Here is an 11,465-nt window from a genome sequence, read left to right as displayed (position 1 = left end):
CTTTTAATTTCTCGGTATAATCAAGTTATTATATCATCATTATTTATATTACATTGTATAATTTTTTTAAATCACAAAAATCTATGACTCAATCTTAATATAAAAAATTTTAAATAAGTTTTTTATCTATAAGATTTTAAATTTTTTATTTTAATCCTTGTAAAAAAATAAAATTTTGTAGTCTTATAAAATTATTATGCAAATAATTTTAATTATTGTTGGAATACCAATTTATTTTTTTAATAATTTTTTTCAAACATGTTTAGAATATGATAAAAAGTTCTTCTACAAAAATTTAAATTTTTTAACTTAAATTTAGTATAATTTTTTAAAATATTATAAACTCAAAATAAAAGTATCGAAAATATAAACTTATAAATTGAATTTTAAACTTATTTTTTAAGAAATAAGATTTTATTTAATATTGTAAACATGTATACTAAAAATTCATTCAAATATTGTAAACATGTATACTAAAATATTATAAAAAATAAAAATATATTTAATTCTATAAAATATCTATATATATTGTCACATCATTATTCTATTATTTTTTAACATAAACATATTAATCACACCTCATCTTTAAAATTATGCGAATCATTAATCGTTCTCAATACAAAAATTGTATTGTTAAAAATTGTATTGTCATCTTATCTTTAGACACATATATTATATTTAAATCTCCAAACTATATTTGATTTAAACTTACACAAATTGTTGACTCTTTGTTTCAATATAAAAATTTGTGTTATACTTAATTTTTCCATGGTCATTATACATCACATACTTAAAATGACACAAATCCAAAATTCATTTTTTCAAAAAAATATATAAAATCTATTATTCTTTCTTTAATACAAAAGTCTATATTATCATTTCCATTGTCTATAACATACGATTTAAAGTTAATGAAATCAATGACTCATTCTTTTAGTATAAAACTTTATATTGTTATTTTTCTTCTTTACTATTTTGGATGATTATAGTTTATAAATGTCGAATTTTATCATAAAGTGACAGATTTGTCAATCAGTAATGGGGATCACATTAGTGGGAATTTGCTTTATCTATTCTATTGGGAGTGAGGGAACGGATCGTTGGCCGTTGTCTTGTTTCCTGTGCTTGTTTTCCCGTGGTTTAACTTCAATAATTATTATATATATTAATAAAAAAAAAGTATGTCACCGCTAAGAATAGCTACCAATGCAAACCAGTTTGTCTTTTATTATAATTATATTGTTATTTTTCTTCTTTACTATTTTGGATGATTATAGTTTATAAATGTCGAATTTTATCATAAAGTGACAGATTTGTCAATCAGTAATGGGGATCACATTAGTGGGAATTTGCTTTATCTATTCTATTGGGAGTGAGGGAACGGATCGTTGGCCGTTGTCTTGTTTCCTGTGCTTATTTTTCCGTGGTTTAACTTCAATAAGTGTTATATATAATTAATAAAAAAAGTTTCATATATATATATATATATATATATAATTATATTTCTCCAAATATATCTATCAAATAAAATAATGTTTCATTGTCTCAATATAAACTCATATAATTTTTCCATTGTCTTATTATTTAATAAAAATTCTCTTATTTTTCTCACATCATATAAAATCTTACAAAATTGTCCCAAATATGATTGTAAATGTTAATGCATCCAATTTTAAAATTAATTTTCACAACATTTAGAACTTTATTAGGAAAATATCTTATAAAAAAACATATTCTTTAATATATTTAATGTTTTAAACATAAATTACAAAAATACTATATTCCTTATACATGACTTACTATTTATAATTTTTTGTTATATATAAAAACTAACGAGATTTTATGATCCACCACATTCTTAGGTGAACTACTCTAGAACCGAGTTTGAAAATTATTTTAAACAATATCAATAAATTTTTTACCAAAATTAAGTTAAGAGTCTTTGTAGTCTTTATATGAGAAAATGATAACTAACGTACATTCAATAATATTAAAAAAAAACATATCTTGTAAAATTTAATTCGTCAAATTAATATCAATCAAATAATTATCTAGGCTATATTTAAATAAATATGTTAAAATTTTAGATAACTTTAAATATTGATATAGTATTTAAAAATTTGTTTTAAAAAATTAATAATAGTAATATTATTATAAAAGACTGCATTATTGCATATATAAAAGAGTGAGCATCACCACCATGAATCACATGACAAGCTCCCACTCTTTCATTTCAGTGAGTGAGAGACACAGTCCTTTACTACTCATCAATCCATGGCAATGAAAGGTAACCGTTAGATCTCCGATGAATACTGTAAGAGTGCGTACACTGCACTCCATCTCATTTCAATGTCGTATATGTGAATCAACCTTATCGATCTTAATTTCTTTTTCATAATCAATAATCAATAATACGATTCTTTGCTTCCACTTTTTCTCAACTCTTTATTCTTCTTCTCCATTTATCTTCATACTTTTCAATGACTTGTTGACTCGACTCTCACTCATTTTTCTCCTCCACGCGCTTTTCTTCACTTCATGTCACTTGGATCCAATCCACACTGGTAAGTGGTAATATATATGCTTACTTTCTCTTTAACTAACTTTCATTCATTCTTATTATTATTATGGACTTCGATCTTTGCCGTATAATCTTTACTCAAACTTTACTTTCTTCTGTATCTCGTAGTTCAACTTCATATTATTGAATCATTAATGGGAGGGTTAAGACTATTATATATTATCATGATTTATTATAATAATGTTACTATTTCTATTTTCACTTACTTTAATTGCATCTTATATAGCTCTTCTTAATTTCATTGTGAATCTCTGTTGTTTTCCTATTTAACTGCAAGACTAGTATACATTTTATTACTATAATTTTCTTAGATTATTAGTGGTGTCTACGTGTTTGGGTTTATGCCGTGTCTCGTTTGTGTCAGTGCTTCATAACTCATCACAACTTCACTAGCTTGTTTTTGTTCAATGGTTAACATTCTTCACCAATTCGTTTTTATTTTATTTTATTTTACTCCTATTGTAGTTGTATCTTAATACCGAAGTTGAATAAAGAAGATTCTTTTTAACTCTCAGGAACAATATTGGAATAAGCAAGCACTTTTCTGTTTTTAATATTAATTAATTTTGATATAATTTATTAATGTCATGTTTTTATTTATTTATTTGGAATATGAATTTTTCTAACTTTGTGGCATGGGAGTGATGAAACAGATCTCAAAGACTATTGAGGTTGGTGGTGAGAAATGAGGTTGTTGGTGGAGTTTGGGTGTGTATTTATGATTCTATTTGCTCTTGTGTTATATGGTGAGGCAGAGGTTTACATAGTAACTGTTGAAGGTGAGCCTATCATAAGTTACACTGGTGGTATTGATGGGTTTGAAGCCACTGCTGTTGAATCTGATGAGAAGATTGATACCTCAAGGTATGATTCTTGCAGATATTATTCTCAATTGTTTAATTGTTTTTAAAGTTTTTGATATTTAGTAAGGTAATTACAAGAATCATGTGGTTGAATTGAATTTGTTAACGGGTTTATATTCTAACTGAGTGATGAATTTAGACACTCTAGAAATAAAGAATTATCTTGTCAGAATGAATTTTAGAAATCCAGCATTGTTATCTAATTTGTTATCACAGTGAATTGCAGCTAATTATTACTCAGATAAGTTATACTTTTGAATACAAGTGCTTTTTGTTTACATAGAGTAAGGCTAAGTGCATGCTTAACTGAGAATTGGATTTTGGTGTATTGTTTTTGTTGAAATTTTCATGTTTCTTTAAACTTTCTTCCAGTGAGTCGGTGACTTCTTATGCGCGCCATCTTGAAAATAGACATGATATGCTTCTGGGGATGCTGTTTGACCGTGGGACATATACGAAACTCTATAGCTATAGACATCTTATAAATGGGTTTGCAGTTCATCTTTCCCCAGAACAGGTGATGTTTTGTCTTGTGCAATCTTTCATTACTATTATTTGGTTTAAAATAATGAGTTTTGAGTTATTCAAATCCATTTCTGCACTCTGATTTCCTTACCTTACCTTGTATAAACTTATATTAGTAGGTAGAAACTCTTAGACACGCTCCTGGTGTGAAATCTATTGAGAGGGACTGGAAAGTGAGGAGACTTACAACGCATACGCCAGAATTTTTGGGGCTTCCAACCAGTGTTTGGCCAACAGGAGGCGGCTGTGATAGGGCTGGAGAGGACATTGTGATTGGATTTGTCGACTCTGGGATATATCCTCACCACCCAAGCTTTGCGACTCATAATACTGAACCATATGGACCACTTTCAAAATATAGAGGAAAATGTGAAGTTGATCCTGAGACTAAAAAAAGTTTCTGTAATGGAAAGATTATAGGAGCACAACATTTTGCTCAAGCTGCAAAAGCTTCTGGAGCATTTAATCCTTCAATTGATTTTGCGTCTCCTCTCGATGGAGATGGCCATGGAAGGTTAGGCCCTTTTTCCACTTTATTAACTTCTTCACTTCAAATCCTTGGGATGCTCTCTTTATAAATAGTCTATGTTTATCTCTTATTTTTGTTGTACATGGAGGTAATAACTGCTAGTCTCACGGTTTATCAATGACTGTATCTTTGCTATGAAAATCTTGTTACAAATTTTATCTGAGGTTTCAAAATTTTGGCACGATGCTTAAATAAAATGTATCCTCATAATTCTGACTGATGTTAAGGAGTTAAACATTATCAACTTGAAATGCACAGGATCCTTCTCCAATCCTGTTAGCCAAAACTGTCCTCTGGTTCCTCAGTTTATGTCTTATAAACATTTGAAATAGATAGTATCAGTAGTTGTGGTTGAAGACATATCTTCCAATTTGGCAACAGCTGTTCTTTTAAATTTTCCACTGTTCTTATTGTATCTTCATCTGGCAGTCATACAGCCTCTATTGCAGCTGGAAGAAATGGAATTCCTGTGAGGCTGCATGGACATGAATTTGGTAAAGCAAGTGGAATGGCTCCCCGTGCCAGGTGAGGAATAATAAATGCCCTATAATGGTTCATTGTTTGACTGGGAACTTTGTCTGCAGTTATTTGTGTTGCTTTAAACACTTGATGTGTTTGTCTTCAGGATTGCTGTGTACAAAGCACTCTATAGACTGTTTGGAGGGTTTGTTGCAGATGTAGTTGCTGCACTTGATCAGGTATTTAAGTCTATATGTTGGTATTTCATCTCAAATGTCAAAAAATATTTATGTCAAAAAATTTCTGTTGGCTCATTGACTCTTTATGAAAAACTCTGATGTTTCCCTCCTTCTTCACTGATCTCTAGGTCATGTACTGAACTGCTTAGAAAAACTTGCTCCAACTCAACATGATCATAAAATTGAACAATCAGTTATACAGTTTCATTTTTTTAACCTTTGTAGTTTTATTGCAAGATGTCTAATTATTCAAATTTGAGAGTCAACAGGCTGTACATGATGGAGTGGATATACTCAGCCTTTCAGTTGGACCAAATAGCCCGCCCGCCGCCACGAAAACCACGTTTTTGAATCCTTTTGATGCTACACTTCTTGGGGCTGTGAAAGCTGGTGTGTTTGTTGCACAGGCTGCAGGAAATGGTGGCCCTTTTCCTAAGTCATTAGTTTCATATAGTCCGTGGATAGTATCTGTGGCAGCTGCAATTGATGATCGTAGATATAAAAACCATCTGACCCTTGGAAATGGAAAAATCTTAGCAGGACTTGGGTTGTCACGTGAGTTTCTAACTTCATACTATGTTTCTTACGATGTATTTTTCTTGGTCATAGAATGGTTCTAGGAGACATGGTTTTGACGATTTTGATGGAATTTTATTTGTAGCTGATGAAAATATGGAAATAAATCTTTATTCAAGTAAACTAAAAAGAAATTATTCGGAGATATGTATTTTTAATTTTAATGCTTACTTGATTCTTTTAATGTTTGTGCCACGAGAAGAAAACTTAACAGAAAGTAAGAGAAAACGGTAATAATTTTTTCTTCTGCAGATTATATCAATTAGTTCTGAGTGTTGATTATCATCATCTTGGAATAAGACTTGGCAAAAAGAACTTTATTTCATTTCATTATTGTTTGAGAGGGTGAAAAGAATATACTAGAACTAGCTTTAATTGTATCAAATTGTTGTACATTTCCTCAATTGATGCTTATTTTATTGACTCAAGATCAGAATTGTTGACTAGCATTTGCTTTTAGTGGTCTTAGGCATTATCTGTAAAATTTTGAGCTGTATTATCAGCAGTCTCCATGGCATTTTTCCCGAAATTATTGTCTCATTTAAGCCAAGATAATTGTGTGCTTTCCAAAGAGAGTAGGTTGTACTGTTGAAGCTAGTAGCGGATTATGATTGATGTATGCTTAATCTGATGGTTTGTATAGACGGTAGACAGCATTTTTTTAAGATAAATTAGTTACTGTTCATGTTTGTTAAATCAGTGATTGTCCAACAATATGATGAAACAGGATTGTGTGCAAAGTTAGCAGGCCAACAATATTTTATATCATATAAAATGTTGTCTTTAAAAAAGTTAAGATTTACGAATGGGTACTGGTGCCTGCATCCTGCTGAAAATGCTCAAGAACATTCTCTTAAACTTTTAAATTTCCTTTTTTGTTAAAACAAAGAATAGTAGGAAGTTTAAATATCAATAGTATTGAAAACACCCAACGAATGTAGTCATACAAATTTAAGAACCAATCCACTCCTCCCGTGCTTTATAAAATATGTTTTTCTTTTTTGTTAAGGGTTCGGCTATGAATGCTATGCTGCTGGTGACCAAATGAGTTCATTCTAATAGAATTAACGTGGCTTCAGAGTTCTGTAAATTTCATGCTTTTGAACCATGACATATTTATGGTTTGTCCACTATTCATTTGTTACCTTCTAGTTTCCACCGTATGCTAATTTTTGTTGGTAGTGGTTTTGTGCAGCTTCTACACATTTAAACCAAACATACACATTGGTTGCTGCAAACGACGCGCTGCTAGATTCTTCAGTTATGAAGTACAGCCCATTAGATTGCCAGAGACCAGAGGTCCTAAACAAGAATTTGATAAAGGGGAAAATTCTTCTCTGTGGCTATTCTTTCAACTTTGTTGTTGGTACTGCATCAATAAAGAAAGTTTCAGAAACAGCAAAGGCCCTTGGAGCAGTTGGATTTGTTCTCTGTGTAGAAAATGTTTCTCCTGGAACGAAGTTTGACCCCGTCCCTGTTGGCCTTCCTGGGATTCTAATCACAGATGTCAGCAAGTCAAAGGTACTTGACCCATTTTCAATAACTAATTAACTATGTTGCTAAAAGCCTGACTACAGTTTTAATCTACTTTTTTCTATTTTTTCGTCAGTACATTTTTATGATCACGGAGTATGCGCTAATAATAAATTAATTTGGAACTTTTAAATCCTTATTTTATCAGGAATTGATAGATTATTATAATATCTCCACATCAAGAGACTGGACTGGAAGAGTGAAGACTTTCAAAGGTATAGGTAAAATTGGGGATGGTTTGAGGCCTATTCTCCATAAATCCGCACCACAGGTGGCATCATTCTCTGCTAGAGGGCCAAATATAAAGGATTTCAGCTTCCAAGACGCCGACCTCCTTAAACCAGATATATTAGCTCCGGGTTCGTTGATTTGGGCTGCTTGGTCTCTAAACGGAACTGATGATTCAAATTATGATGGTAAGTAATGGTTTAACTAAGTTGTCTTTTAATTGTTGAGTTTGAAAATTTCATCCCGAACTAACATTTGGATCTCACTCCTGGGCTTTTAGCTTTGGTGAGTAAGGTGGAAAACTTAGAGGTGTTAGGTTCAGTTTGAAATGTTCATAAAAGTATTAAATCTTTCAAATTTGTTCAAAAGAAAAGTACTTCCCTCACTAAACATTTGAGTCAACCTAGTACTTATTTGAAGGATAGTTGGCCTAGACAGGTAATGATGGGTCCATGCATAAGAAAATTTGTACATTTCTCTCTAATGACATGACTCTGATATGCTCTTAACTTTGAATCAGAATTTTAAATTTCTAGTATTCCAGACACACATGGAAAAATGTATCACGGTTCCTGGTATTATTGTAAGAATTATTGCATGTTTGAGCAGGGAAGGGTAGAAGAACAACATGAGATAGAAGATACCAATATATTATAATTTGATTTATTTAGGAAAATTTTGCTTGAGCAGGAGAAGGATTTGCCATGATGTCTGGAACTAGCATGGCTGCCCCACACATTGCTGGAATTGCTGCTCTTTTAAAGCAGAAACATCCACGTTGGAGCCCTGCAGCCATTAAATCAGCCTTGCTTACAACATCAACAACTCTAGACAGAGCAGGAAGCCCAATTCTAGCACAGCAATATTCTGAAACAGAAGCCGTGAAACTGGTCAGAGCCACTCCTTTTGATTATGGAAGTGGACATGTGAATCCAAGAGCAGCCATGGACCCTGGGCTCATCTTTGATGCAGGTTCATTTGCTTTCTCCCTATAATATAACTACTTTTCTTGTCTTCGTCATAGTTACTTGGAATATAGTGTGTGGGTTATTACCTTCTACATTGTTATCACAAGAAGTCAGGACGTAGAACACCGCGTATGTGAATGTGAGACATAGTGTTCACTAGAAAAAATGAACTCGTTTTAGACCCATTGGGGGGCATTTTGAACCAAGTTGTAAATATTGTTTTATATGTAAGCGAAATACAAATGTAGCTGAAACATTCATTATCATGACAATTAGAATATTAAAACCTATCTTCATCTGACTAACAAAATAACACATAGATGTAATTAATAGATTCTAAGAAAGAAAATCATTCAAAAGTGATTATTTTTTATAATATAGATTCAGAGAAAGTAGTTATTTTATAACATATAGATGTCCATTTCCAACAAAAATATAGAGATGGACATTTTATGGGGACCAAAACATATTTAAGTGTTGTGTATGACTAACGTTTAATCATAAGAGGCCATTTGCACAAGCGTAGCAGAGCACGTGGTGCTGTAAGCGCAAAGAGCAGAGCAGAGTATTTAAACTCAACTGGTAATCTGTAACCCTAATCAGCAATTAATCAAAATCACAACAGTCACTCTGTTGTCGGAGACATAAACACAATTGGCTGAACCACATTATCAAATCATGTGTCTTCTTCATTTTTTTCAATTTCTCTTTAGTTTTCCAGTTTGCTGTTTCTCAACATTTAAGTCTAGATTTAAATAGCTACTCTCAAGTCTCAACTCTCAAGTGATCGTAGTTCCTTTGTGGTAAACATATTTATCCCCTCAAGGCTTTCGGAGTCATCCTCATTAAAATTAGTTGTTGAACTTGTTGAATTTGGATTTAACTCTTCCGTCTTATGCATCTCCTCCTCTTTATGGGCATGCCTATATCGTCTTATCCATCTGTCTTATACAAGAAAAATGAGAGAAGTTTTGTGGATAAACTTAAGAGAGAGAGAGAGAGAGAGAGAGAGATGTCTGGAGCTCTGTTCCTGAGAAACATAGACAAAATATGAGTGTTTTTCACTAAACTATATCTGTAATTTGAAATATTTTTACTCTTATGCTTGAGGACATAACCCTTGTTTCTAGGGTGAACATTAAATTTATTGAGTTCTACGTTTAATTTCTTTGTTCTTGCTGTTTATTTTTACTGTGCACTTTCATTTGCATTTTCTTGATCATCCACAGTTGTAGATTATATCATTGCAAATTTTTGAAGGATCTCTTTTCATTTTTGTGCATCACTGCATAATATTGTGTATGCAGAGGAAGAAAAGACCATAATATTTCAATATCAAACTTCTTAATTAGTTTTGCGAATCATTTTGCAGGATACAACGACTATTTAGGATTCTTGTGCACAACACCTGGCATTGATGTTCATGAGATAAAGAACTACACAAACTCACCATGTAACAAAACTATGGGCCAGCCATATAATTTAAACACTCCATCCATTACAATTTCCCATCTTGTGAGAACTCAAATTGCAACCCGCACAGTCACAAATGTTGCTAAGGAAGTAGAAACCTACGTGATGACAGCTAGAATGCAACCAGCAATTGCCATTGAAGTGAACCCTCCAGCAATAACCATCAAAGCTGGTGCATCACGTAGGTTTACCGTGACACTTACTGTTCGGACAGTGACAGGAACATATAGTTTTGGAGAGGTTTTGATGAAGGGAAGTAGAGGACACAAAGTGAGGATCCCTGTTCTGGCTAATGGTTACTCAAGATAGCCTAGTTTGGTCAGAAATATGCTTGTAATATTCTTTGTAACTTGTGGGAATAAGGTATGTTGCTAGATTTATTATTCATTAATATATATGTGATGTAAAGGTAAATAGGTGAAAGGAGAGACTCCTAGTTTATTCCACATTTTAAGTTTTGATAACATCATCTAGTGATGATATGTTAAAATTCTTCTTCTTCTTTAGAAGTGTTTCATGTATCTTCTGCCTCCTTCTCCCACAATTACTTGCTTACAGCAGGTTGTAATAGTTAATACACGAAAATAATCAAGAATATGACATATGCTATCCGTTTGTAGAGACTAGAGAGACATCTAAGTATCTTAACTAATTATTTTTCGATCCGTCTCAGAAGATTGGCTTCTTTCTTTCTTGCCAAAAAGATTTTGCCAACTTTATGGGAGAAAATCAAGTATTAATATTTATTAATTCTATCAATGGAGTTGACACAGATGATTTCGTATTTGGACATGATGCTCTCAATCCATGGTACACTAGTTGAAGTTGTGTTTGTCTAACTTTGTATAAGGAGTGTCTTTGATTTAAACTTTTATCTAACAAAAACCAATTCTTTTTCTCAACAGACCACCCATTATCAGTTGATACTCCCTTCATCAACTCCTTGGTCGCATAAAAAGTGTCTTATTTAGTTGTGTGTGGTTCCTTAGAAAAATGATTATTTGATTGATTTTAATAGTAATATAATGTGTTATGAATGAAGCACCTTTACTATATGTAGTTAGACCATCTACAATGGAGCTTCCCATATTTGGGCGCTTAAGTGGGTCTTCTATGTACACATAATTCATTTATATTTTTTCTAATATAAGTACCACATCCCTCTAACTCAGCACCTAATAAAGTATTATTAAATGAATCACACCAATAACTCTATATTACTAAAGTCAAAGTGGAACACAAAAAGAAAGGAGAGAGAAATTCCTTTACCAAGCACTCATCTAAAGAGACACTACAATTTTCTAGACCATAATAGAGATGTCTATTTAGCATGGTGCTAATTAGAGGAAAGAACCTCTATTGTGGATGCCTAGTAGAGTAGTTAAGTAGGTTTGAGATATAAATAAGGATGTATTAGTGAATAAAAATAATTAATAATTTATTTGTGTCCACTCCATTGGTAGAATTAATAAAATATATTTATTAAAAATT

General features: G+C 31.9%; 1 protein-coding gene across 4 annotated transcripts; it reads left to right on the top strand.

Annotated features, from left to right (window-relative positions):
- The first annotated feature begins 2,203 nt into the window (after positions 1-2,203).
- Positions 2,204-10,600, top strand: LOC101507006 (subtilisin-like protease SBT2.6). Of its 4 annotated transcripts, none has more exons than XM_012718514.3 (11): positions 2,204-2,287; positions 3,235-3,445; positions 3,817-3,961; positions 4,089-4,483; positions 4,928-5,023; positions 5,124-5,196; positions 5,466-5,751; positions 6,968-7,293; positions 7,454-7,721; positions 8,224-8,505; positions 9,874-10,600. In XM_012718514.3, the coding sequence occupies exons 2-11, from the start codon at positions 3,267-3,269 to the stop codon at positions 10,281-10,283; spliced, it is 2,460 nt and encodes an 819-aa protein (XP_012573968.1). In that variant the 5' UTR covers positions 2,204-2,287; positions 3,235-3,266; the 3' UTR covers positions 10,284-10,600. The 4 variants fall into 4 exon arrangements, with proteins under 4 accessions (XP_012573968.1, XP_004487982.1, XP_012573965.1 ...); XM_004487925.4 differs by having other exon boundaries at positions 2,205-2,564; XM_012718511.3 differs by having other exon boundaries at positions 2,205-2,571.
- Positions 10,601-11,465: the final 865 nt, after the last annotated feature.

This window comes from Cicer arietinum, chromosome 1, assembly GCF_000331145.2.
Source record: "Cicer arietinum cultivar CDC Frontier isolate Library 1 chromosome 1, Cicar.CDCFrontier_v2.0, whole genome shotgun sequence".
In the NCBI taxonomy this organism is placed as follows: Eukaryota; Viridiplantae; Streptophyta; class Magnoliopsida; order Fabales; family Fabaceae; genus Cicer; species Cicer arietinum.
This window is presented reverse-complemented; position numbering and strand designations above follow the sequence as displayed.